This window comes from Ahaetulla prasina, chromosome 17 (genome assembly GCF_028640845.1).
Source record: "Ahaetulla prasina isolate Xishuangbanna chromosome 17, ASM2864084v1, whole genome shotgun sequence".
Lineage (NCBI taxonomy): Eukaryota > Metazoa > Chordata > Lepidosauria > Squamata > Colubridae > Ahaetulla > Ahaetulla prasina.
In genome coordinates, this window is record NC_080555.1 from 774,790 (window position 1) to 801,998 (window position 27,209).

General features: G+C 52.4%; 2 protein-coding genes across 3 annotated transcripts in view; both read left to right on the forward strand.

Annotated features, from left to right (window-relative positions):
- Positions 1-9,190, forward strand: part of LOC131186791 (semaphorin-6C-like) — a gene marked incomplete at its 3' end in the record, with an annotated part of 24,066 nt that extends 14,876 nt beyond the window's left edge. The window contains exons 2-4 of the mRNA XM_058160714.1: positions 6,070-6,244; positions 6,545-6,659; positions 9,127-9,190. Of these exons, the coding sequence (XP_058016697.1) occupies positions 6,142-6,244; positions 6,545-6,659; positions 9,127-9,190 (282 nt within the window). The remainder of the gene's footprint in view (positions 1-6,069; positions 6,245-6,544; positions 6,660-9,126) is intronic.
- LOC131186421 (semaphorin-6C-like) lies at positions 9,176-26,910 on the forward strand. 2 transcript variants are annotated; one of them, XM_058159970.1, is made up of 17 exons: positions 9,176-9,296; positions 10,806-10,863; positions 12,186-12,242; positions 12,330-12,431; positions 12,625-12,715; positions 13,434-13,556; positions 13,720-13,808; positions 14,140-14,357; positions 14,518-14,649; positions 15,181-15,336; positions 15,428-15,601; positions 16,361-16,498; positions 17,058-17,135; positions 17,675-17,730; positions 18,204-18,254; positions 20,168-20,314; positions 24,432-26,910. In XM_058159970.1, exons 1-17 carry the CDS (start codon positions 9,259-9,261, stop codon positions 25,637-25,639), a joined length of 2,916 nt encoding a protein of 971 aa, XP_058015953.1. In that variant the 5' UTR covers positions 9,176-9,258; the 3' UTR covers positions 25,640-26,910. The 2 variants fall into 2 exon arrangements, with proteins under 2 accessions (XP_058015953.1, XP_058015954.1); XM_058159971.1 differs by lacking the exons at positions 9,176-9,296; positions 20,168-20,314 and adding an exon at positions 9,569-9,738.
- Positions 26,911-27,209: the final 299 nt, after the last annotated feature.

Below are 27,209 nucleotides of genomic sequence, written 5' to 3' on the forward strand. Positions count from 1 at the left end.
GCAGCCCTCCCTCCCTCCCTTCCTGAGGATGGGACAGGCGCCAAGGGGGGAGAGAGAGGGAGGGAGGGAGGGGAGGGAGCATCCCAGTGGGATGCAGCGCTTTGCAGAATGGCAGTTAGGCATATTTAAAATAAAAAGGAAGGGTCCTCTGTTTCTGCCTCCCCCCCCCCCTTCCCCAAACCCCCGCAGGCCCTGGCAGAAGGCCTGTTATTTCCAAGGACCGGTTGCTGCGCACCAGGCAGCCATTCCTCTCCCTGTTGGAGTTGAGAAACTGTTTTGCCTGCCTTTTGCACGGGAAAAAATCTCTCCTGTTCTTGGTGGTTGTCGTTGTTGTGGTTTTAATGAAGGGGAAATGAGGGGATGGAAGGGCCGTCCCTCGCAAAGCACACACCCCCACCCCCACGCTGCCCAGGTCTGGCCAAACCCTGAGGGCTAGAAACTTGCAAGTATGTTCTCTTTGGCTAAGCTGTTTGCCATAAACATCAGCAGTCCGTTAACCTGGTGTGCTTTGCCCCAAACAGAACCTTACCTGAAAAGGCAGATTTATCTAGAAATGTATTATTTATTCCATTGGCCAAGTAAGTCAGATAGAGACTGAGATATGACTTAATTTTAGGCTTATCGCTTGAAGCAAACAAGCCCTCCTCTAATTCAGGCTGACCTCTATTTATTAGGCCTTTCTAAACAGACAGCGGGGGGGGGACCCCAATTATTTTGCAAGGTATCCATCCGGGTTTGCTTCCCTTCTCCTTCATGAGGACTAGAATGCTTCTCAGCTCCCAAACACTCAGCAACAAGCACCAGAAATAGGTTGGGGTCTTTTTTGCCTGCAACATCTCCGTTTGTGGGCCAGGCGGGGGCCGTTTTCTGTGGGGGGGCACCCTTCCTCTTTGGTGGTGGAAGAAAGGCAGGGAAGATGAAGGTCCTAAGCAAGCGGGAATCTGTAAGTCTCCAGTAATGAGATTTTGATACCTGGATTTGGCCAGGCGGAGGTGAGGCTGCCTGTGCGCTCACAGCAGGGTGCAGATCCTTTCTGTGCTTGTGCAACCATCGTCCTTTGGGGAGAACACCCAGACCACCCCCCCAATACCCCCCCAATCCTCTCCTCTTCTCTGCCCCCACCCCACCCAGGAGTCACGTCAATGGATCTGCGCTGCTTTTCGCTACCCCAGGTGAACAGGATCCATTTAAAATAAAATGTAAAAATGCAATTGGGGTGTGTGTGTGTGGAAATGGCCACAGAACTCCTAACACGGTGGCTAGGTTTGGCTTTCAGGCTCAGAATGGAACCTCCATGTCCAGGCAAAGTCTATCTGAGGGTGGGGGGGAAAATAAGGAGCCTCCCCCTCTTTCTCTTCTTCCCCACCCACCCCCTCCTCTAAGAAAGTGATGAGTTTGGAGAATCTTCACCCTTTCCTCTTCAGCCAAGGTTTGGTCGTTTGGGGGCACCCGGCTTTGCAGCATGGGAGAGGTTTTTTTTAAAAAAATGCATTTCTGGGATGGACCAAGTTGGGCTAGGAGGGTCTCTTCCATCCAATTGTTTTCCTCTTGGAGGTCTCCTTGCACGGTGCAAAGAGGGATGGAAAATCCCCTGAAAAAACTGTCACCTCCAGGAGGCAATTATTCTCATGCCAAACTTCTCATAAATTTCAGGTGTGACACCCTGAAGCTGCCATTCAGACGTGGGCCTGGATGGGTTTTCTTTTTCGGGTGGAGGTCTTTCTCAACCTTGGAAGTTTTAGATGGGTGGACTTCCACTCCCAGAATTCCCCAGGATTTTTTTTACAATGGGTAAAAACTACAACCTCCCAGGATTGCACAGCCAGCAGGCAAAAAAATCACCAAATTGATTTTTTTGCAAACTCCCACTGCATTAAGGTGCTGAGAAGATCATTTTACTGCAACATTACAGTAAAATTTGTTGCAAATATCCAACAAAATCTTCATTTTTATCTCCCCGTTGGAAATATATATATATATTTTCTCCCAGAAGCACGAAGCTGAAGCCTGAAGATGACGAATGAGACTTCGTCGAAACGTCGCCAAGACACTTCCAATTTTACACGGGAGAAAACCCGAATAACCAAAGACCTACATATATATATATATATATATGTATGTATGTATGTATGTATGTTATATATATAATTCCAAAGCCTGGAGATTCTCATTAAGTGAAGGGTGCCTGGCTCAGCTACTTAAAATGATGACAAAGGAAGACATATTTTTTTGGTAGCCAGAAGGCAAGGATGTTTTTTTTTTTAAAAAAAAAAGACAGATAGAAACACTTCCCTGCTGTATTTGTGTGTATGTGTGTGTGTTTGCACATGATTCAGCTATTTCCATCTCGGGAGAAAAAGAGGCCAGGTTCGAACCTCGCACAAACTGGTTGCCATGAGGACTAGCATCTTGGAGGGGGCGTCCTGCCTGCTGCAGGCCTGGCAGCTCAAGGAGGGTGGCCGAGGAGGGCAGATCAGGGGCTCCGATGCCCGGCGTGCGATTGGACAGATGATCTCTCCCGACAACTTTCCCGTCAGCGTCTGGCGAGGCACAGCAGCCTGCTCAGCTGTTGGGTGGCGCTGAGATGCCAGGCTGAGAACCCTCAGTGGTGGCAGCAACAACGTCGTTTGAGTTGTATTTATAGTGACAAAGTTGTGCCTGGCAGATGGTTCAGGGAAGTGCTGACACGGTGGCGGCTTCACGCCGTAACAGGGGTCCCTCCTCCCTTTCACACGTTTTCTGGATCTGGATTTGACACAGACAACTCCCCACCCCAAAAATCACAGAAAATCTGCCTGGAGTTTTTTTTAAAAAAAAGAACAAAAGCACCGGAATGGCTGAGGTGTGTGTGTGTGTGTGTGTGTGTGTGTGTGTGTGTGTCCCCCGCAGCCGCTCATCCCCGGAAAGCTAAGCAGGTCCAGACCCCACCAAGGCTGCCACCCACCCACTCACCCACCCCCGGTTTGCTGCAAAATGCCCCCTCCCCTTGGTAGGCATTTTCCCAGACCCTGGGACATTGGGTTGATTTTATGCCCTGTTTTCTTAAAAAAAAACCCCACCCTCATTCCCCATTGGGGTGGGCTTTAACCCACCCCCCAAGTGTTAAATGGACGCTCCCAGAATTCCCCAGTCAGCATGCCTTAAGAGGAGTGGACTTCAACTCCTGGAATGCTCTAACCAGCAGCCATGGAATTCTGGGGGTTGAAGTCCATTGCCAGCTAAGGAATTCTGGGAGTTGAAGTCCACCCAACTTAAAGGTGCCAAGGTCGAAAGGTGCCTAGCCATAGAGGGACCCCTGACCTCTGACCTCCTTGCAATCTGATCGCTTCCTGCCTCTTGGACCCATTTCTTACCATTGGGTAGGGGATGGTGGCGGGGGGTGTAAATGCTCCAGGCGGATGGAGCCTGGCCCGTTTCTCCCCCCCACTTCCAGCTTTTTCTCCCGCAGCTTCTGCAGATGAGATAAAAATATAAATATGGAATTATTATGAAAGCAATTCCCCCGCTGAGTTCTTGCTTCTAATTATACACCCGCTGGAAAGTTCAGCTTCACAAGTGTAAACAAATCCAGGCCTGGATTTTTTCTCACCTTGTGGCTCACTTGGGGAAGAAGAGAGTCTGGAGAGAAAGGGGGAAAAAAGAGACCAGGACATGTGAAAAATGCAAATCTACCCACGCAGATGTGCGGGTGACATGCGGAAAACAGATGGCGAGGAAGGCAGCCTGGCACTTGGGACTCGTTAAACCGCTTCTTCGCGCAAACCTGCAACTCTGCACTTTCTGTGTGTGTGTTTGTGGGTGGGTGTGTGGAGTGAATCTGGCTAGGAGAGATGACTTGCTAGCTGGAAAGCTGCTCATCATGAGGACTAGAAACCCGTCTGGGTCTGGGTTTTGTTTGCGCTTGAAAACTCAGCCTTATCTCTTCTTTGGGATTGGGGATTACTTTGCCATTCGCTTTCGGGAAACCTCTTGGCAGCTTGGCTGGACCTTTCCTGCACAACATGAGTGTCCCTCCCTAAATATCCCACCGTCCTCTCTCCCGTGGCCATCCGTGGCCAAAGCGGTGTCTCCTTTCCTGCTATTTATAGCGCCTGGCATCGTCTGCCCTCCAAGGCCTCGTTCAGGATACTACAAATCCTGTTTTACTTCCTTCCCGGCATCGGATGCCGTCCCTGCCCACCCCGCAGGGAGCAAGTGGGCCTCTTTGGCTTCACAACAGCCTTGTAAGGTAGGCACATCTTCTTTTTCACGCCTCTGTTCTTGCCTGGATCTCAGCCCATCCAAGCAGTCTTGAGGAGGAGGAGGAGGAGGAGGAGGGTGTTTGTGCACCAGACTCGAGATTTTGGTTTCAGATTCAGTCATTTTTTAAGGGCCAGAAGCGTTTCACGTTCCCACGCTTACCTACCGCTGGGATTTCCTAGTGGTCTCCTTCCCAACTACAGGGAGTCCTCGACTGACCCCCGCAGTAGAGCCCAAAATTTATGCTGCAGAGCGAGACGTTTGTGAAGTGAGTTTTTGCTCCATTTTCCAACCTTGTTAAGTGCCACCGTTGTTAAGCGAATCACTGCATTCATTTAGTCACATATTCATTAAGTGAATCTGGCTTTCTTGTAGACTTGGCTTGACAGAAGGTCACAAAAGGGGATCACGTGGCCCCAGGAATGTCATAAATACGAGTCAGTTGCCCAGCGAATGAATTTTGATCGTGTGACCACGGGATCGTAACAAGTATGAAAACCAGTTGTAGATCATTTTTCTCAGTGCTGCTGTAACTCCGAACGGTCACTAAACGAACTGTTGTAAGTCAAAGGCTACCTGCATTAACCAGTGGTGGGTTGCTACCGGTTCGGCCAGGATTGGGCTCTCCCCACCCGCCCGGCTGCTTCTGCGCATGTGCCCATGAGTGAACCAGTAGCGACGGGTTTTGAAACCCACGACTGGCGTTAACCGAGGTTTGCTCGAGGCTTCTATTTTCTGGGCCTGTCCTGTCTTATTATAGTAACCTTCCCACCCACCCCCCAAAAACCCCCACCCTGGTTTCTGACCACACTGGAAAAATTCTGCCCCATCGGTGGCCGTCTCCATCACCCTGTGTCTTCTCCAGCAGGGCCTTGCCAACTTCTCTGCCCCACAGGGCTCCTGGGCCCGGCCATTGAGTGGAGACCCCCCCTCCCCACAGACCAGGGACAGGTTGAGCTCAGCCCCAATCCAGCCACTTTCATCCGACTGGGGAGGGCAGAGATTTCGCTGCAGAAGGAGCCGGCTGCCCCACCGGATTTCTCCTGGCACACCTGGCATTCCATCTGGGGTTTCTCTCGCCCGCTGTTGCCCAAAGGAGACTGTGCACGTCAAGAGTGCCCTGCGCTTCCTCCTTTATGACGTTGGCCAGGGGCCTCTGCCCTCCCCGGCTCACCCACTGAGAAGGGAGGCTGGCTAATTACATGGGGAGGGGTGTAGAAATCCATGTGGGTGGGGGGGAGGGCGGGAATTCCCCTTGGAGAAGCTTGGAGTTTTTTCTTGTAAAACTTTCTCATAGCCAGTTAGTTTTGGATGCTGTCTTTTTTCAGCAAAATGGGGAGGGGGCCTTGGACGGCATGGAGACCTCAAGGAGAGTTTTCTGGAGGGTAAAAGAGGGAGGGCAGAGGGAAGGGACGGTGGCTGGAGGGCTAGAACCGGACTTAGCCGTCTTTGGCCTTAAATTAATCTTTGCTTTGTCAAGAGAGCAGGGGGGAAACAGTGGGGATGGGGGGGGGAGGATGACGATGATAACGGACAGCTGATTTTCTGTAAAAGGTGGAGCAGCCCATCTGGCCAGCCTGATTGTGGATGATGGGAGCTGTAGTCCAAGCAGTCTGGAGTATCTGGGCGGGAGGAGGCTGGCTGTTGTTTCAGATGGGAGGTGTAGCTGCGGAGATCCAATTGAGCAGTTTTTGAGTGGGGAAAAGAAGAAGAAAAAAAATCCCTTTTTGGGAGCCACCACTGAGAAGGCCCCACGCCAGAGGTCCATTTTTGGCCAGTCTTTTCTTTTTCTGCCATCCTGGATGTTGAAATGCAGTCCTCGTCTTTCAGGGCGGGAGCATGCTGGGCTCCTAGGCTCCCACCGGCCCCACCCCCCGGATCCTCTCTGCCCCCCTGGAAAGGATGATCCTGACCTCTCAGGCCCTGCCTGCTCTGTTTCTCTTCCTGGCATCTGCGGCTTCCTTCCCCAAAGACCTGGCTCCCTTCCACGTGGTCAGTGAGGCAGGTGAGGAACCCCGTCCCTTGCAAACCCTCAGGCAAACCTTCGCGGGGGGGGGATCTCTTGCAAGGAGCCCACCCCTCCCCTCTTCCTCAGGTGCCCCTGCATGAGAAAAGCCACAGCTTTGGTTTCCCTCCCTCCCTCAGCCCCCTCCCTACCCTAGACCTGCTTATGTACAACCCTTCCCTCCTTTTTCATAGAATCCTGGGCTGGAGGGGGCCTTAGAGGTCATCTAGTCCACCCCACCCAAGGCAGGAGTCCCATATCCCCATCTGATGTCCTTTTATCCTGTTTTCTCCCCACCAGGAACCCATCTGTATCCTTCCTTCCGTGGCTTGGGGGGAGAGAATGACTCGGACGCTTTGGGCCTGGACTTCCAAAGCATGTTGCAAATTAACCGGACGCTCTTCGTGGCTGCCCGGTAAGCAAGGGAGGTGTTCTGTCCCCCATCACCTCCCTCCGAGCAATGACTTAATTAGCCGGCACTGGCAGCAAACTAGCGAGCATCTGCCAAGTGTCTCTGTTATCTCCCTTGATGCCGATGAGTCAACAAACAGTACTTCAGCTCTAGTCAAGCAGTTGATTTGCCTGCTACGAAGAGGCATAGCAGCCCTTGCTGCTTTTATATCCTGTGGGGTGTGGCTCCATGACTCAGCACTTCCTAGGCCTGCCTCACCCCTGCGTCTGTTGTTCCCGCCTCTCCTGCCTATGAAACCTAGGGTCCAGCCAGGCCTGATTGCCATCGGCTGGGTCTGGAGGTGTGGCCTGGGGGGGAAGAGTCAGGGGACGGAGGCCTCATTATCTCCTCCACCTGACCTGCCTCTGGCTCCTGGAGCTGAGCCAGGGAAGCCGGTGCTCCAGGGGTAAGTCCTGATGGCCCTTCCCCCTCACTTTCCAAGTCACTTTCTGGCAGGGGGCCTGGCTGGGCGCAGACACAACAGGAGGAGGTGGGGACGGTTCAAGGGTCTCTCGCCACACCGTCCGAATCTTCCTTCCCTGCAGCTCAGACCCCCCATTGAAAATAAGCATCGGGGAGCAGTTTTGGGAAAGGAGAGCCGTCTGCAGCCTCCGGGTTCGGTCCTCTTATTTTCTTTCCTTTCCATCCTGGATGCCAAAGACGTGTGCCATGTGCAGTGGAGAAAGAAAAATGTTGGGGGGGGGGGAAGAAGGGATGCTTTCTTTTCGAAGAATAACCCCTTTATGCAAGGAGAAAAAGCTGGCATTGGAGGGGAGGGCGTTGCACCCTCTTTCTGGGGTAGAAAGCCCTGCCAAAAGGTGAATTTTTGGGCTGCGCGTCCCTAAATTCAGGCGGCAGGAGTGAACATTTCAGGAGAAGCACCAATTCCCTGCCCGAGATGGGCAGAACCCACCGCGAAAGGCTAAAGATTTGGGCAGGAAAATAGAAATTAGCACCCAGAGCTGAAAGGTTTCTCGCCTTTGCTTCTTCTTTCCCACCAAATTTGGAGGCCAAGATTAAAAATCGGCGGCTCTTCCCAGCTCAAAAGCATAAATAGAATAGAATATTCTATTGGAAGGGACCTTGGAGGTCTTCTAGTCCAACCCCCTGCTTAGGCAGGAAACCCAACACCACTTTAGACAAATGGTTATCCAACAGCTTCTTAAAATCTTCCAGTGTTGGAGCATGCACAACTTCTGGAGGCAAGTAGTTCCACTGGTTAATTGTTCCAACTGTCAGGAAATTTCTCCTTAGTTCTAAGTTGCTTCTCTCCTTGATCAGTTTCCTCCCTTTGCTTCGTGTCCTACTGTGGTCAGGTGCTTTGGAGACAAACAAAACAAATAAAACAAAACTCTTTTTCCACTCTGGATACTTTTAAATGGTAATCAAGGATTGTTTTTCTCTTTCTCTTCCTTCCCTCTTCCCTGCCCCACAGGGCTCCTGGGCCCGGCCATTGAGTGAGACCCCTCCCACAGACCAGGGACAGGTTGAGCTCAGCCCCAATCCAGCCACTTTCATCCGACTGGGGAGGGCAGAGATTTAACTGCAGAAGGAGCCGGCTGCCCCACCGGATTTCTCCTGGCACACCTGGCATTCCATCTGGGGTTTCTCTCGCCCGCTGCTGCCCAAAGGAGACTGTGCACTGCAAGAGTGCCCTGCGCTTCCTCCTTTATGGCGTTGGCCAGGCCTCTGCCTCCCAGCTCACCCACTGAGAAGGGAGGCTGGCTAATTACATGGGGAGGGGTGTAGAAATCCATGTGGGTGGGGGGGAGGGCGGGAATTCCCCTTGGAGAAGCTTGGAGTTTTTTCTTGTAAAACTTTCTCATAGCCAGTTAGTTCTGGATGCTGTCTTTTTTCAGCAAAATGGGGAGGGGGCCTTGGACGGCATGGAGACCTCAAGGAGAGTTTTCTGGAGGGTAAAAGAGGGAGGGCAGAGGGAAGGGACGGTGGCTGGAGGGCTGGAACCGGACTTAGCCGTCTTTGGCCTTAAATTAATCTTTGCTTTGTCAAGAGAGCAGGGGGGAAACAGTGGGGGTGGGGGAGGATGACGATGATAACGGACAGCTGATTTTCTGTAAAAGGTGGAGCAGCCCATCTGGCCAGCCTGATTGTGGATGATGGGAGCTGTAGTCCAAGCAGTCTGGAGTATCTGGGCGGGAGGAGGCTGGCTGTTGTTTCAGATGGGAGGTGTAGCTGCGGAGATCCAATTGAGCAGTTTTTGAGTGGGGAAAAGAAGAAGAAAATCCCTTTTGGGAGCCACCACTGAGAAGGCCCCACGCCAGAGGTCCATTTTGGCCAGTCTTTTCTTTTCTGCCATCCTGGATGTTGAAATGCAGTCCTCGTCTTTCAGGGCGGGAGCATGCTGGGCTCCTAGGCTCCCACCGGCCCCACCCCCGGATCCTCTCTGCCCCCGTCCCTTTCTGGATTTTAGGGACCACGTCTTCGCTTTTGACCTCGGACAGACCACAAGCAGTTTCTCCCACCAGGAACCCATCTGTATCCTTCCTTCCGTGGCTTGGGGGGAGAGAATGACTCGGACGCTTTGGGCCTGGACTTCCAAAGCATGTTGCAAATTAACCGGACGCTCTTCGTGGCTGCCCGGTAAGCAAGGGAGGTGTTCTGTCCCCCATCACCTCCCTCCGAGCAATGACTTAATTAGCCGGCACTGGCAGCAAACTAGCGAGCATCTGCCAAGTGTCTCTGTTATCTCCCTTGATGCCGATGAGTCAACAAACAGTACTTCAGCTCTAGTCAAGCAGTTGATTTGCCTGCTACGAAGAGGCATAGCAGCCCTTGCTGCTTTTATATCCTGTGGGGTGTGGCTCCATGACTCAGCACTTCCTAGGCCTGCCTCACCCCTGCGTCTGTTGTTCCCGCCTCTCCTGCCTATGAAACCTAGGGTCCAGCCAGGCCTGATTGCCATCGGCTGGGTCTGGAGGTGTGGCCTGGGGGGGAAGAGTCAGGGGACGGAGGCCTCATTATCTCCTCCACCTGACCTGCCTCTGGCTCCTGGAGCTGAGCCAGGGAAGCCGGTGCTCCAGGGGTAAGTCCTGATGGCCCTTCCCCCTCACTTTCCAAGTCACTTTCTGGCAGGGGGCCTGGCTCGGGGGGGGGGGGCGCAGACACAACAGGAGGAGGTGGGGGACGGTTCAAGGGTCTCTCGCCACACCGTCCGAATCTTCCTTCCCTGCAGCTCAGACCCCCCCCCATTGAAAATAAGCATCGGGGAGCAGTTTTGGGAAAGGAGAGCCGTCTGCAGCCTCCGGGGTTCGGTCCTCTTATTTTCTTTCCTTTCCCATCCTGGATGCCAAAGACGTGTGCCATGTGCAGTGGAGAAAGAAAAATGTTGGGGGGGGGGAAGAAGGGATGCTTTCTTTTCGAAGAATAACCCCTTTATGCAAGGAGAAAAAGCTGGCATTGGAGGGGAGGGCATTGCACCCTCTTTCTGGGGTAGAAAGCCCTGCCAAAAGGTGAATTTTTGGGCTGCGCGTCCCTAAATTCAGGCGGCAGGAGTGAACATTTCAGGAGAAGCACCAATTCCCTGCCCGAGATGGGCAGAACCCACCGCGAAAGGCTAAAGATTTGGGCAGGAAAATAGAAATTAGCACCCAGAGCTGAAAGGTTTCTCGCCTTTGCTTCTTCTTTCCCACCAAATTTGGAGGCCAAGATTAAAAATCGGCGGCTCTTCCCAGCTCAAAAGCATAAATAGAATAGAATATTCTATTGGAAGGGACCTTGGAGGTCTTCTAGTCCAACCCCCTGCTTAGGCAGGAAACCCAACACCACTTTAGACAAATGGTTATCCAACAGCTTCTTAAAATCTTCCAGTGTTGGAGCATGCACAACTTCTGGAGGCAAGTAGTTCCACTGGTTAATTGTTCCAACTGTCAGGAAATTTCTCCTTAGTTCTAAGTTGCTTCTCTCCTTGATCAGTTTCCTCCCTTTGCTTCGTGTCCTACCGTGGTCAGGTGCTTTGGAGACAAACAAAACAAATAAAACAAAACTCTTTTTCCACTCTGGATACTTTTAAATGGTAATCAAGGATTGTTTTTCTCTTTCTCTTCCTTCCCTCTTCCCTGCCCCCCCCCCCGTCCCCTTTCTGGATTTTAGGGACCACGTCTTCGCTTTTGACCTCGGACAGACCACAAGCAGTTTCTCTCCCACGAGGGTGAGCTGGATGTCCTTGCTGGTGACCGGCCTTTGGAGAGGAGGGTCACCCCTTTCACTTTCTACCGGCCTGTAAACGTTTTCCCAAATGTTTTATATTGTTCTTTTTTGTTGTTATTGTTTGGGCTCCAGCGAGAAAGTTTGTTTCAAAGTCTGCAGGGAAAAAATTGGTCTGTCAGAGAGGCTGTTTGTCTTTTTTGAGTACCGTTTTCCTTTGTTCGTGCCCCAATATCAAATTTTTGGATATTTTTCCCCACATTCCTTCCTTATTTTGGCTTTTTTCCCCCGTTTGCGTTTAATTTTTGTGCGCACAATTTCCAGGCTTACAAATACAGAGACCTGGGCATTTGCCTCTTATATATATATATATAAGAGGCAAATATATATATATATATATACACATACATACACACACACACACACGCCCCCCCCCCATGATTGCAATCTTGTAATCTCTCCCTCTGGGGGAATGTCAGGTGGGAGCCAGCTGATTTAAACCTAGTTTGGCTTGTCTTAGAAGGCAGCGGATGGTGGATTTCAGGTCATTTCCAAAATTGGCAGAATCAAAACTTTGATCATGCAGCCAAGACTGCAAGGTGCCATTATAGATAGTCCTCGACTTACGGCCACGGTTTCCCACGGTTTCTGTTACCAAAGGAGACAAGTCGTTCAGTGAGTTTTGCCCGTTTTACAACCTTTCTCGCCACGGTCTTTTAAGCGAATCACCGCAGCTGTTAAATGAGTCACACCGTTCTTAAGTGAAGCGGGCTTTCCCACTGGCTTCGCAAAAGGGGATCGCGTGACCCCCCGGGACTCTGCAACTGTCATAAATATGAGTCAGTTGCCACGGGACCCTGGGGATGCTGCAGTGGTCGTAAGTGTGAAAAATGGTTGCAAGCAGTGGTGAAATCTAAATTCTTTTACTACCGGTTCGGTGGGCGTGGCTTGGTGGGCTTGGTGGGCGTGGCAGGGGAAGGATACTGCAAAATCTCCATTCCCTCCCCATTCTGGGGCCAGCCAGAGGTGGTATTTGCCGGTTCTCTGAATTACTGAAAATTTCTGTTACCGGTTCTCCAGAACCTGTCAGAACCTGCTGGATTTCACCCCTGGTTGCAAGTCACTTTGTTCAGCGCCGTTGTAACTTCAAATGGTCACTAAATGAACTTTTGCAAATCAAGGGCTACCTTTTATTGGGGGGGATCCTTTATGGGCCAACCTAGAGATCCTTTGCATTAAATCTCTTCCCCGAAGGGACCCCTGTTGCTCTCTGCAGTCTGACCCGGGTTTCTCTGCCTCGTTCTGATGTTTGCCTTCCCTTCCCAGCATCTCACCTGGAAGACGCAGGATGTGGAGAACTGTGCCGTCCGGGGGAAGCTTCGGGTAAGAGCGCCCCATTCAGCGGGCACCACCTCTGCACTCTCCCACGGCCGCTGGGCATCGGGCTGACCTTTCTCTCCCAACCCCCAGGACGAATGTTACAACTACATCAAAGTTTTGGTGCCCAAGAACGACCGAACCCTCCTGGCCTGCGGAACCAACGCCTTCCACCCGGTGTGCCGGACGTACAAGGTAGAAGCGAGGGAGGCTTTTTTTTGGGGGGGGGGACCCTGCATCCACCCCATTGGCTGTCCTGGCACTGCCAGGGAGGGGCTTTGGGCCTGCATCAAGACTCTGGGTGGGGGGTGTCTTTCGGGGATCTTTAGAGGCGGGGCTTCTTCCCCTGGAAGAGGGGCTTTGATTGACCCTTCCCCTCGGCCACTAGATCAGCGACTTTCAACAGGAAGGTGAGGAGCTCAACGGGCAGGCGCGATGCCCCTTCGATACCAAGCAGACCAACGTGGCCATCTTTGCGGGTAGGTTTGTCTCTGAAACAGCCACATCTCTGTACACACACGCACATACACACACACACACACACACACACAAACACACACACACACCTCGGACTGTTTCATAGACTTGGGGAGATTAACTCAGGGGTGAAATCCAGCAGGTTTTGACAGGTTCTGGAGAACCGGTAACGGAAATTTTGAGCAGTTTGGAGAACCGGCAAATGCCACCTCTGGCTGGTCCCAGAGTGGGGTGGGAATGGAGATTTTGCAGTATCCTTCCCCCTGCCATGCCCACCAAGCCACGCCCACAGAACCGGTAGTAAAAAAAAAAATTGGATTTCACCCCTGGATTAAATCCATTTTTCCATCTCCTTAAAGTGATCCCAAACTCCACGCCAGACTGTTTTCGCGCTTGGAAGCCCAGCGGCGTCCCTGGGGTGAGGTGGGCAGCCACAGAAATAACTTAAATATAGAGTTAATTAAGAGGTTGATCAATGAACAAGGAAAGGTGGCAGCAGGGTCGGCAATTAGCCCGATTTAAGGGGGAGAGAACCGAGAAGCAATTTGTGGTGTTTGGAAAAAGAGGCTGGAAAAAATGGGGACTCGGAACAACGAAGGATTTGAAAGAGAAGGGAACTGTTTCTATTCCCCTGCTGATAACGAAGTGGGTCCTGGATGCTGTGACCCCCACAGACCAGCCAGCCCCATAGATTTCCTCCCCTTTTTGCCCATTTTCCAGACGGGAACCTTTATTCTGCCACCGTGGCCGACTTCCAAGCCAGCGATGCCGTCATCTATCGGAGTCTGGGCGAGCGCAGCCCCGTGCTGAGGACGGTCAAGTACGACTCCAAGTGGTTACGAGGTGAGGAAGTTTCGGACGTCCCCTAAGCTGCCTTCACCTTCTCTGGCTTTCTGCACGTGCTCAGAGACCGTCGGGTCCTTCTCCCCCCCTTCCCCCTCGCTCCGAAAATGCTCATCCTTGTGCCAAATTTGTCGTGCTTTTCAGTGTTGTTTTCTTCCCACAGAACCTCATTTTATTCACGCTCTGGAATACAAGGAGTATGTCTATTTCTTTTTCCGTGAAATTTCTGTGGAATATACCACGCTGGGACGGGTGAGTGCCAGGCTGCCCCACTTCAGGAAGGGCCAAATTCACTCTCCCAAAAGGTCCCCTGCTTTTATTTGTGACATTAAGAGAGACTGCCTCTCTCTGTGGAGGCTCCACCTGGCCTGCGAGTGTCTTAAAACAGCCACGGGTTGCCCTTCCCTTCTTCATGCCTCAATTAATCCTCTTTTCGTGCTGGAGAGATTGGATTGGGACTCGAAGCATGCTGCTCCTGCACATGGAGGCTTTGCTTTGCCTGTTTTATTCTCTGCTAGGTCTCCAAAGGGAAGGGATTTCTAGGGGTTTAATTTTTGCCTCTTTTCCTCTGGAAAAATCTCAGGTGATTTTTTCCCGCGTGGGGAGGGTCTGTAAGAACGACATGGGGGGCTCCCCACGGGTGCTGGAGAAGTACTGGACGTCGTTCCTGAAGGCCCGGCTCAACTGCTCGGTCCCCGGGGATGCCTTCTTCTACTTCGACGTCCTTCAAGCTGTCACAGATGTCATTCTGGTCAATGGCCGGCCGGCCGTCTTCGGCGTCTTTACCACCCAGTCCAACAGGTAAGCTTGGCCGGCCGCAATCTCTGTCCGGCTCTGGAAGCTCGGCCGGGCAGGACCCGAGTGCGAGTCCTGAAGAGAGGGATATTTCAGACCGGCTTTTCAGGACCTGAGAGGTTCGATTCTGAGGTTGTTTTGGGGGGGCCTCCCTTTTTCAACCCAGCATCACCGGCTCAGCCGTCTGCACCTTTGACATGGACGAAGTGGAGAGGGTCTTTGGTGGGAGGTTCAAAGAACAGAAAAACACGGATGCCAGCTGGACCCCCATCTCCGAGGACAAAGTCCCGACCCCCAGGTATTTTTTTTTCTTCTTTCCTTTCTTCCTTCCCTCCCTCCCTCCCTCCCTCCCTCCTTCTCTCCCTCCCTTCTTCCTTCCTTCTTTCCTGCCTGCCTTCCTTCCTTCTACTCCCCAGACCTTTTTGATCGAATTGCGCTCTGCTCTCATCTCTCCAAACTAAATTTCCCAATCAAGTTTCTAGCTCCTAAGAGAAATTGAAACCTCTGAGTTACCAGTTCGTGAAAAGAGACTTTAAAAAAGCCTGGAGGTCAAGTCTGAAAAAAAATGCAAATACACCCATTTGTGCCCCAAGTCACAATCCCCTTGAATGGCTTAATTGGTCCTCTTAGGTGAGTTGTGGAAACGGGGCCACCGATGCTGCAGGATAAACCAAGGCTCACCAGCCGCTTCTTCATAACCAGAGCAAGGTTTCTAGTCCTCAGTGTCTCGAGGCTGTGTTTCAGAACAGGAAACCTGCCTGCTGGGCTCCACCATCTCTCTCACCTGCCTCCTGTTATTTTTTTGGGGGGGGTGTCTCTCCCTCTGCAGACCTGGCAGCTGCTCTGGGGTGGGCCAAGCCTCGGGGTACCGAACCTCCAACGAGTTTCCTGACGCCACGCTGAGCTTCATCAAGTCCCACCCTCTCCTGGACGAAGCTGTGGCCTCGGTGGCCGAGCAGCCCTGGTTCACCAAGACCTCCAGCAGGTAGAAGCGGTTCTCTTCCGCAGCCTTCTTCCTCAAGGCCCTTCGCTGTTATGACGCGGTTCACTTTTTCCCATTCTCCCTCCCCACGCAGGTACCGGCTGACCCGCCTGGCCGTGGACGCCTCCGCCGGTCCCTTCAGGAACAGCACCGTACTGTTCCTGGGCTCGGAAGACGGCACCGTGCTTAAAGTGCTCTCGCGGCCCACCGGCAACCATTCGGTGCAGACCCTCCTCCTGGAAGAGGTCTCCGTCTACCAGCCCTCCCGGTAGGAGCCCCACAGGGCACAGAGCTGGGCTCCCCGCATTCAGTGGCCCATCCCGCTTGGCAGTCAAAAAAGCATGAACAGAAATCGGTGCAGAACCTGGGGCTTCACACACACACACACACACACACACACACCCGTCACTTTCGCAGACCTGTGTGAAGTTCTGCTCATTTTCAACCCCGTTCTGTTTTTTTTTCAAATTCAGCTCTTTTCAAAGGCTGCTTCCTCCAGCAGCCGCTTCTGGAGGCCGTCTTCCCCTGGGGTCCCCCCCCCTGCTCTCTCCCCCTCTTTCCTAAGACACCCCAATCTTAGAAGGTATATCTTTTGACTGGATGGAGAGCTAGATAGATAGATGCTATGATAGGCTACAAAGAGAGATAGGTAAGTAAGTACGGAGAGAGAGAAATTTTATTTTTTTATTTTTATTATTTAAATTTATTTTTTAAATTTTAAATTGTTTAAATTTAAAGTGTCCAATCACACTTGGCCAATAAAAAACTCCTATTCTATTCTATTCTATTCTATTCTATTCTATTCTATTCTATTCTATTCTATTCTATTCTATTCTATTCTATTCTATTCTAATCTATTCTCTTCTCTTCTCTTCTCTTCTCTTCTATTCTATTCTAATGCTGGTTTTTCCCACTGCCGTGTGCTGGGCTGACCCCCACCCCACCTCCCCAATCCCAAAACGAGCAGTCCAGAGTTTGCCAAGCGTGGGAGAAATCACGCCCGCCCTTCTCTGCCTTACCTGCACAGGTGTAGCGTGAAGCGTGAGGACCGACAGGTCCTGGGGCTACAGCTGGACAAGGCGAACCACGCCCTCTATGTAGCCTTCTCCGGCTGCGTGGTGCGGATGCCCCTCAGCCGCTGTGGGTCCCACAGCACCTGCCGCAGGTAGGAGAGTCAAGGGGCCTGGCATCTCCCCTTACTGTGGGTGGGTGGGTGGGAACCTGGGAAGGGTGCCTGGGGGGGGGAGGGGATCCCTTGGGACATTTCTAGGCTTTGGAGTTCAAAGAAAGGACTTGGTGCTGTTCTGGGATAGACTGCCCCTCTCTCTGGAGGCTCTATTGTGGTCGATAGCTGGGAACCAAACCAGGGGTGAAATCCAGCAGGTTCTGGAAAACCGGTAGCGGAAATTTTGAGTAGTTTGGAGAACCCGCAAATACCACCTCTGGCTGGCCCCAGAGTGGGGTGGGAATGGGGATTTTGCACCGTCTTTCCCCTGCATCGCCCACCAAGCTACTCCCACAGAACCAGTAGTAAAAAAAATGGGATTTTACCACTGAACCAAACCCTTCTCTCCCTCCTCTCAGTTATGCTTCTCCTTCGAGAAACGTGGGGGTCGGCGCACACAACAACCCTGTAAAGCAGGTTTCTCCCACCCACCCCCAGTTCTAAGTGGGGGGAGCAGATGCGTGCAAACATTTCCCCTCCTCTCATTTTCTCATTGCAGGAGCTGCCTGGCTTCCCGAGATCCCTACTGCGTTTGGCTGCCCTCCGGGACTTGTGCAAACTTCGGCAACGAAATCAGGTCAACCAAAGGCATTGCATGTTTTATTTTTAAGCGCTGCCTATCCTGATAACTTTTATTATTCCCTTTGAATTCCTTCCGGAAGAAGAATTGTTTTTTATTTATTTATTTTTTAACTGAAACGAAACGACTCCCGTTCCTTATTCTGCCTGGAATTTAGAAACCAAAACTTGAATTTAGATTGGGGGGCTTCTTGTGTTTGTCTTTCTTTCCATGAGGACTAGAAACACGCTTTTCGAACAGCTTAGATAAAAATTGATGTAAAAAAAACAAAACAGAGAGGTTAGGATTTTAGTAAACACAAAGAGACCTCTGTCTCGCTCTCTCTCAGGGTCTTCCTTCCCCAACCTCCATCACCCCATCTTGGTCTAATCTTCTCCCCATTGGCCAATCCTGAACCCAAGCCAGCTTAGAATGGGAGTCCCTTCTGGGCTCTGTGTGTGAACGCTGCTTTCCTTCCCTCCTTCTGGATGCTGCCCAGTTGACTAATTAGCAGCCGACAATTTTAATGAGGCGTCTCTTCTCTCTCTTCCTTGCAGAAGCGGATTTGAGCAAGATCTGGAAAACACCATCAAGCCCTCCGCCAATTGTCAAGGTGGGTGACTATTTGGAGAAGCAGAAATCTTTTGGAGAAGACCCCCCCACCCTAAAAGCCACTGCCTGCTGCCCACACACAATTTGCAAACCCTTCAGCCACCTTATGATTCCCTTTGAATTTGTGCTGTTTTTTTTAAAAAAAAAGCTGAAATAAAACAATTGTTCCCATCCCCTATTTTGCCTGGAATCTAAGAGATCAAAATTTTGTGGCTTGAAGCGAGCAGGCAAGTTGGCACCTGTGGCCTGGAAGGTAACAGCCTCCAGAAGAAAATTTTTTCAAGCATTTTGGGGTTAATTAAAGACCCCAGTTGTTATTCCTGCCCACAGGCCACTATTCAAAGAAATGAATGGGGCCTCCTTCATTTTGCTACCATCCTGGCTGCCTCTATTCTGTGCTCATGAGGTGGGGCCCTTTGGTTGAGCCAGGTATTTTTTTTCTTCAGCCTTTGACTTTCCCTCTTTCCGTTCCAGACGGTGTGACGTCCACGGGAGAACACGACAGCCTCAGTGACTCGGCCTATGGTCAGTAGCCCCTGTCTCCTCTTCCATCCCCCATGCTTTTTCATCGTTCACCTTCCTTCCACCCACCCTGTCTTCCTGCTTTTTGGCCACATCTCCCCATTTCTAAATCAGTGTCTGTCGAACTCGGGCACTTTAAGAGGGGTGGACTTCAACTCCCAGAATTCCCCAGCCAACTGGCTGGGGAATTCTGGGAGTTGAAGTCCACCCCTCTTAAAGTGCCCGAGTTTGACAGATACTGTCCTCAATGGTGCATTTTAGGGTGTGATGGACAGACATACATTGACTGACATTCATGGCTCTTTCGGACATCTGGGTTAAGTTTCTCTCACCTTGCCAGCTTGGCTCCACCCTCCCAAATTGCCACGGTGGGGGGAGATTCCGCTCTGAAAGACCCCAGGTAAAGTTTTCAAGCATTGGCAAAGCAACTGGTGAGCAGCTGTTTAGCTGCACCGTCCAATCCATCCAGATGTTGCGGATATGCAGCTGGCAAAGTCACCTTCTTTGACCCTGACTGAACCCCCTTTGGAAAAGAGGGGGACCCCCACACATCTCACATTCAGGGCCCAACCGAAGATGGTCTTGGGTGCCGTGTGCGAAACGTGTCTCTGGTCCATTTGGGCAGGGGGGGGGATGCCTCCAGGGAGCGTAGAGCAAAAGAGGATTGGGTGGCCTGTAAATAGGGGTGCGGGGGGTGGTGGTATCTGTGGAGATTCTCAGGGGAGGGGGGAACCTCTGCAAAGAAGATGGGGGGCCATTGCTCACATTGTGAGGATCCCATGGGACAGCAAACCCAGCACACAATTCCTTGCTTACTGACTTCAGTGAAGGATCCGAGCCGCACCCTTTGCTTGCTGGGGAAAAGATGTGGACAGCACCCCCCCACCCCCACTCCATCAGCCAGGATCCCTGGAGCGGTCTCTTCCCCCCCTCCCTCTTCCCTCCCCTCCAACTTTCTCCCAACTGGGCAACTGTGAAGTTAATCCCTTGTAAGGAAGGCAATTAAATCCCTAAGCAAGTCCATTAATTGCACAGCAGGGGAGCAAATTCCCTTGATTGAATTTGGGGGTGGGGGGAGAGAGAGAGAGAGAGACTGGGAAGGTGGGGGAAGGTATTGTTATGGGGCCAAAGGAAGAGGCTGAGAGTGGGGGCATCTCTTGGGGAAAAGGAAGGAAGGAAGATTGGGGGGAGGTATTTCTTAGCACCCCAAAATGCTCTTTCTGTCTTCCTCCTGCATGAGGCGGATGGGATCTTCTGGGGCCCACCCTGAGTCCCCCTCCCCAATCTTTGCAAACCTCCCCTGCTTGTTTTCTGTGCCCTGCAAGGAGTTGGCAAAGTTTCTGGCCGGAAGGGGTTCTGGGCAGGGGGTGGGCTGACACGAGGGCTGGCAGTTGCAAAGATCAAGAGAGAAACCAGGGTTCAGGGAGGTTTCGAACACAGAACAAGCCTTTGGGTCCTGGATAGTGTCGTTCAGGCCGTGCCCAGCTCAGGGCACAAATAACCGGACTTGCATTTCGGCCAAGTGGGTCTTCACTGACCCATATTGGGGGGGTCATGTGGATCCCCTTTATTTACAAGTGGCCTGGGAACAGGGGTCTCCAACCTTGGCAACTTTAAGACTTCTGGACTTCAACTCCCAGAGTTCCTCAGCCAGCTTTGTTGTCAGTTTTGCTGGCTTAAAGTTGCCAAGGTTGGAGACCCCCTGGCCTGGAGCCCTTCTCACAGATATACCTCCCTCCCCAGACTGGGATGGAGCGAAGAGACGAGTTCAAATCCTTTAGGTCTAGAAAATGTCTTGAGCCTACCCTGCAGGGTTGTGGTGTTGAAGTTGTAGGCGGCTCTCTGTGCTACCCACTCTTTGCTCGGGGAATGTGACAGGCTCAATCCTGACGGTGTGTTTGTCACTGCTGATGCAGGAAATGCGCACACCACGCCAGCATCCTCCGGGCTCTCCTCAGAGGCGCCCCCAGGGTCTCCCTCCGCTAGCTTGGCTCCCGGCGCCCGCCCAGCCCCTGGTGCAGGGGACCCCCGTTTCACCCTCCACGTGGCTGTGAGCACACAGGGTAAGGAGGTGCTCCTCTTCCCCACCCCCAAATAATGCTTGCCCGCACGAGGTCACTAACTTGAAGCAGGCGGGAATCTAACCCACAACCTGGAACGTTGGGGCATGCGAGCGAGGTTGTGCACCGTTGGACCTGCGCACTGCATGTGCCATGGGGTGGGGTCTCCCAGAGGTGCACAGGGGCCGGGTGTGTGATTGTGAGATGCCCCTGCCTGCAAAGGAAGGACCCAGCCTGGCGCTATTTCAGATACAGCTGAGTGGAGAAAACATCCACCACCAGACACCATCCAGGTAGTTTCCTCGCTTGCTGGGACTACAAACCCCATCATCCACTGCTAGCAAGGCTAAAATTGGGAGGGGGGAGGGTTGTAATCTAAAATCATCGGCAGGTGGGTTTGGTGGTGGTGGGGGTTTGCAGTCCTCACCAGAAAGGCTGAAATTCGAACGTGGGGCTGCGGCGGGTGAATTTTTCTCCTGCAACCCAGCCAACTTTGTGGGTTCCTGTTGTGATTGCTTATCGCCCGCATTAGCTTTCCGTTGTGGTGACTTCAGCGTGGCCCGTATTTTGCACCGGCCAGGATCTTCCTGTGTTGGTTTCCAAAATTTCACTTGCTCAGCCACGAAGCTAAGAAGTTTTGAGTTGGCGGTGGGCAGACCCTCCCCCCTCCTACCTGTGTGGGGTTATGGTTCCCACCATCCTCCACTGTTTAGGATGGGCATATTCTCAGAACAGGACCGGACGCATCTCGAGGGTGTTTGGGAGCTGCAGCGTGTTGTGGTGAAACAGTCTGCAGGTGTTTTGCGTTGGCCGAAAAGCTCGCAACTGCCATTGCGCCCCATTTATGCAATGGAAAGTTGCTGCTTTAGACTGTCTTGGGGAAAAAAATAAAAAATCCCCCAGACTTTGCTTTGTCTAGAAACCGGGGGAAGCTGTGGCAGGCAAGATAAAACTGGTGAAATTTCTTTCTTTCCTTCCTTCCTGATCTCCAGCTCTCTCCGCCCCCCCAGACAAACTCTGAGATTTTTGTTTTGTTTGTAAAAAGCCCTTTTATTACTTTGCAAAGGAAGAGATAAAACATTCGGCAACTGATAAAGTGTCTGCAGAGTTGGAGCAAAACTTTGCAAGCTACTAATTTTTTCCTGGTCTGGAGCACAAGAGAAAAATCACCCCCAAACAAAATGCAAAATTCTCTTTATCTCTTCCCCATCACCACCAAAAAAAACACCCCAAAACACACACACACACACACACACACACACACACAGAGCAGTCTTGAAAAAGCCTTGTGAAAAAGCTGTGTCTGAATGAAAAAATGCATTTAACAGCTGAAACTTTTAAAAAGTGAAATGCTTCTCTTTGCGCTTTGACGCTGTCCAGATTTATAGGGCGACGGTTCACCACCAAGGATCCAATTTCTAGAGCTGAAACATTTTCCTGAACTTTTGATATATAAATTTCTAAAAAGTCAAAACTTCACCGCTCGGTCCGTTGAGAACGGAGACGCAGGGTAGATGCTTCCCCATAACCGAAGTGTCCTGAAAGTTTAGCAAGCCAACTGGAAAAAGAAAACGTTTCTAAAAAATCTTGAAAAACAAAAACACCCCCGGAAAGCAACTTTCCAGACAGATTGTGGAAATGTTTGCAGTTTGCTGGAAATTTGAGTCGGTTCCAAGTCTTGGTTGCAAGTGGGGGAAGAAAAAAAACCCAAAACAGCAGGGCCCTTGTTAGCCTAGGAAATGTGTGAGTTGAAAAGGGCACAAATGACCCACAAAAAACAGCTTTTTTTCCCCAACTGTGTTTCCAATTCATAATTGCTAAGATGAGGATGGATCTTCCCCCACCCACGCAGGGGCCTGCAGGGCTATGGGGCTGGTGGTGTCTGGCTTCACTAATTCGGTGTCACATTTGCACACTTACACACAGAGACATCCAGCCATTCTTCACCCCAATATTTCTCCTTTTTCTTGGTGTTTTGGCTCGGTCCTTTGGCCGCCTCCTTCGCCCCTTCCTCTGTTTCCTGACTTGTCTTTGTCTCCCGTTCACCGTCTCCCCCCCCCCGCCCCGCTCCTTCCATTTCTATTCTTTTTCCACGTTGGCAAACCAGCCACGCGCCGCCTTGGTGATGTTGTGAGGCAAAGCAGCTCAGCCTCTTTTAATTGAAAACACGTGCACAAAAAGTCACACTCGCCAACGCTTTTACGCAGCGTCTCTGGCACACTGCGTCTTGCACATAAGCCGTCTGTACACACTGGCTACGTTCACACGATGCATTTAGCCTCCTTGCTGAACTCACCCATTTTCTGGGTTAGTTCTGCAAGCGGGTCAAATATCATGTGCGATCCAAGCATTTTTTGGGTTCATTTGTTTAGTCATCCAAACGGGTTGGGTTTTTGCCAGCGCACCCAAGCCACAAATAAAACAAACCAGGTTAACTTTAGCCAGGTTTCATGTGCTGTATGAATGTGGTCGCTACGTCTTTATATTTAGCTGATTGTCCTGCGAACACGGCTTGTGGGTTTTTATATTTATTGCATAATTACTGGGGGATTCAGAAAGCAGAGACAAAGAAATTTAACCGATAGAAATGATTTTAAGTTGTTGGGTTTGGTCCTTAAAGGTACAGATGACAATTAATAGATTGCTATGAGAGATTTGGATGAAAAAAACGATGAAGAAAAATATTCCACTTTTTCTCCCTCTAAAAGTCAATATAATCAAATTAGTGGTGAAGGAATGACATTTGTGTTAAATCGGTAGATCTTCCCCTGAGAGGGCAGGAGGAGAGGTTGACGTCAGCGAGTTTAATTTTCCAGCCGGGCACAGCGAAAATAAAGGGTTTTTTTTCCCCCCCTCATGAAACAGGATTATATTATTCTGGGTCATTACAAGCGTGGCATAAATGAGGGCTCTGCTGACCTGTTTGGCTGCCTTTAATTGAATCTCCTTATTATGTAATTGTACCATTTACACGATTTAAAAGAAGCGAGCTCATTAAACTCAGTTGTGCTTTTAAAAGGGGAAAGGAAAAAAACAACAACCCAACAACCTCTGTAAAGTAATTTTAATCAACAGCGGTTCCATCTTCCCTGAAAACACGCAGCCCATTTTTATCCTTCTGGGGCTGAATTTCTCTGTGGTTTTGGGAATGGAGAGCTCTTCGTTATCAAAGCCGGGCGGGTCTCCGTTCCCCTTCGTGAGCGACTCAGGTTTTAGTCTGGACCACTTGGACTACCTTGCACTGGGTGTGTAAACACGTGTGTGTGCACACACACCCATTGCAAGGTTCTGCCTTCCTCCTCTGGTGCTGCTCCTTTGCACCTCTGCATGGACCCAGAAACGGATCTCAGTGTACTCAGGCAGTGGTGAAATTCTGTGGGCGTGGCTTGGTGGGCATGGCAGGGGAAGAATACTGCAAAATCCTTATTCCCACCTCACTCTGGGGCCAGCCAGAGGTGGCATTTGCCAGTTCTCCGAACTACTCAAAATTTCTACTACCGGTTCTCTAGAACAGGGATCTCCAACCTTGGCAACTTTAAGCTTTGCTGGCTGGGGAATTCTGGGAGTTGAAGTCCGCCAGGCTTAAAGTTGCCAAGGTTGGAGACCCCTGCTCTAGAACCTGTCAGAACCTGCTGGATTTCACCCCTCTACTCAGGGCACCCAAACCAACATTGGCTCTCTTTTTTGGGGGTGAAGCCCAATTGCTGTCTTCCTGACCATCCTGGCCCCTAGAGAAAGTTTTGGGGCACAGCAATGGCCTGGGGAGGGGGTGGAGGGAACTAGTGGGTCTTCCTGCACCATCCCAGTTCCCTATTTCTTCTGCTGGGATTTCGAGAGCCTTTCCACCCAGCCTGCTTTGCTCCTACTAACACCTCCACCACATTGCAATCCCTGGTCCTCCTTTTGATCCATGTGGGGTCCCTGCGGGCATCAAAAAGCAGCTGCAGTGCGCCCCAGGAATGTCGGGGAGATGGCTGGGACATCCCTGCATGGCTTGGGAAGTTCTGGAGATCTTGGCTCAGCCGGGACGGAAACCCGGTGGGGGTCTCGGGCGAGCCGTTTGGCCTTTGTAGGGAGAGACCGTCCCTCCTGACTCTCTTTTCCTCTCCTGCGGGTTTAGGCGTGAGGCAGGAGTCGGAGGCGAAAGACGGCGCCAAGTCAGTCCACTTCACCTTCCTGATCGGCTGCGTCTTCGTGGCCTTCCTTCTGGGCGCCTTCCTCTCCGGCCTCCTGGTCTCCTGCTACTGCAGCCACAGCCTGCAGCGCGCCAAGCACCCCAGCAAGGACCCCGAGAACGGCATCCCGCGTCCGCTGTCCCTGCGCAGCCTGGCCAAGATGAACACCCTGCTGGAAGGTGGCCAGGCCAAGGACGGGCTGATGGAGACGGCCGCCCCTCAGCTCTACACCACCCTGCTGCCCAGCGAGAAGGAGCTGCCCAGCGCCCCGGCCAAGCCCGGCGTCCGAGAGCACCCCGAACTCTCCGCCTTGCCCACACCGGAATCCACGCCAGAGCTGCCGGTCAAGAACATGAAGGCCATCCGGAACCAGTGGGAGAAAAACCAGAACTTCAACAACGCCAAGGATGCCCAGGGGAAGGCGATGCCCTTCCACACCCCGGTGCCCAACACCTTCTCCTTCCCCAGCCCGGGAGGGTTCCCGGGGCACCTGCACGGCTACGAGGCCCCCTTGGGGGGCTATCTGGACGAGAAGAAAATCTCCAACTCGGAGCGGGTGCTGGTGCGGCCGTCCCACCTGCCCAAAGGCATGGAGGTCACCACCTTGGAAGAGCTGCTCAAGCATCTCCACGGGGCTGGGGGCTCCGTGCCCCCCGCCTTCCCGCCTTCAGCCGTGGCTTTTGCCAACCGGGTGCAGCCGAAGGTGCCCAATCTGGAGGGCACCCCATATTACAACACCTCCACGCTGCCTCGGCGGCTGGACATCCCTCCGGACGCTCCCTTGCCGTTGGGCTCGGACAAAGGAGGCCGCTCCGTGGGCCACAGACATTCCCTCTGCGGCGCCCCGAAGCTGGTGAACGTGGGTGGGGGCGGTGGGGGGCTGCTGATGCGGCAGCACAGCCTGGGCCAGGCGGGGAGGCTGCCCCCGGCCCTCCTGACCCGCATGCACTCCACGGGCAGCTCCCTGCCCCAAGAGGGCCACCACGCCATCTTCCTGGCCAGGCAACACAGCTACGGTGACCAGGGGCCGCTGCCCAGCCACGGGGGCGGCATCCGGCGGTCCGTCTCGCTGATCAAGCCGGGCATGGCCCCCCAGCCTCTCTTCCAGCCTTCGTCTCCGCCCGCCCAGCCCTCCGGCCCCTTCAACTATTGAGCCCTGCGGAAGGAGAAGCGTGACTTGAACCCAGAGCCGGGCCCCTCTGCGAAGGTCGCTTTTGCCACGTCCACCCCCCAGGGATTTCAAATTCGAGTGCCTTGTGAGAGGGAAGGTCCCACGCAGGTGGCACAGGTGGGGCTTGGCTGGAGGGACACCTGCTTCCTTCTCTCTTCCCGCGAGATTCTTCCAGAAGCTTCTTCGGCCTCCGGGGCCCCCGAGGGGCCCCAAAGTAGCAAAGCTGGCCATTCCTCCCTACCTCACGGGTGATGCCTTGAAGGCGGCCGCCTCGGCAAAGCCCAGCCTCACCCATTCCTTATGCAAGAAATCTCCACCAAGGATGCCCGTCCTGGCTTGCTCGCGCCCTGCCAACGGGCAACCGAATTCTGCTTCCAAAGGCTGGCGAAATGCTTGGGCACAGATTCTCCGGGGGAGCAGAGACCCATTCGAGCAACCGGCTGGGAACAGTCCTCCCCCCCGGGTGGGGCCCTTCCTCCTCTCTGCCAGGGCCAACCTGCAAACGGTCGTGTTTCGATTCTGCCACGTGGCCGAAGGACTCCAAACTCAACGTTTTCGCGTTTTGCAAAAACCTGAAGTTTCAAAGGATGGATTTCACGCGGGGGAGCAAAAGGAGGGTTGGGGTGGGTGGGAGGGAGGGAGGGGGTCCCAGGGCAGGTTTTGGGGTGGCCTCGTCCTTTTCAAACAGGTGGGTGTAGCCAGCTGGAGAGCAGTGGGCATTTCAGCAACCAAACAGGCTCTCCAAATCAGGAATGCAATGCTCAAACTCCGAATGATCTGAACTCAGGTCAGGCTGGACCACGGCCCCTTCTATGGGGTGAGAGAACCGTGTTTGCTTAGTGGGGAAGGGGGTGCTCCCCCACCCCAGCCCGTCTTTGTAGCACTTTTGGTATTTGTGCGTGTGTTTTTCTCCCAAAAGGGCAGATTATTGTGGCTCCTGTTGCTTGAATGGCCTTCTGAGACATGAGCCTTTGCGGAATTTGAACTCGCAGCCGTTCCCTCCAGGGAGGGAAGATCTTCAGGGTCCTGGCTCGGCCCCCAAGGAGCCCCTCCTGGCTGGCGTTCTTCCTTGCACCCAGTTTTGACCTCTCTCTTTTTCTAAAGACCCTCCCCTCCCATTTGGGGGGTGGGTGGAGAGACTCTGATAAAGGCCAAATTACCTAGGGTGTAGGGGGGCAAATTTTCTTCTCAAGTTACAGTCCCCACCCCCATTGGGCCAGCTTGGTTCATCCTGCTCACCTACGCCTCGATTCTTGGCTGGCTGAGTTTGGAAGCCCCAGCTTGTCAAACCCAGCCTATGCAAGGAGCTAGTCCACAAAGAGGTTTGTAAACTCCTTTCCAAGGTGGTGCCCCCCCACCCCCGGTCATGAACAGTGAAAATAATGTATAGATGTTTTCCCACATGCTCCAGAATCGGAGAGCGTGGCTTGCAAAAGAAAATGAAAACCAGAGGGGGGGTGGGAAATTATTTTGGTGTCGTACTTCAATAGTCCCTAAATCTGTCCCACTCCAAAATGGGGAGGGGTGGGCAACCCAAGAGGAGGAGGGGAGA

Excerpts from the sequence above, each read along its gene's own strand:
- LOC131186421 (XM_058159970.1), top strand. The coding sequence starts at position 9,259 with ATGTTGCAAATTAACCGGACGCTCTTCGTGGCTGCCCG. Across the intron at positions 10,864-12,185 it reads GCAGTTTCTCTCCCACGAGG|CATCTCACCTGGAAGACGCA; the intron begins GTGAGCTGGATG and ends TTCCCTTCCCAG. Across the intron at positions 20,315-24,431 it reads CGTGGCTGTGAGCACACAGG|GCGTGAGGCAGGAGTCGGAG; the intron begins GTAAGGAGGTGC and ends CTGCGGGTTTAG.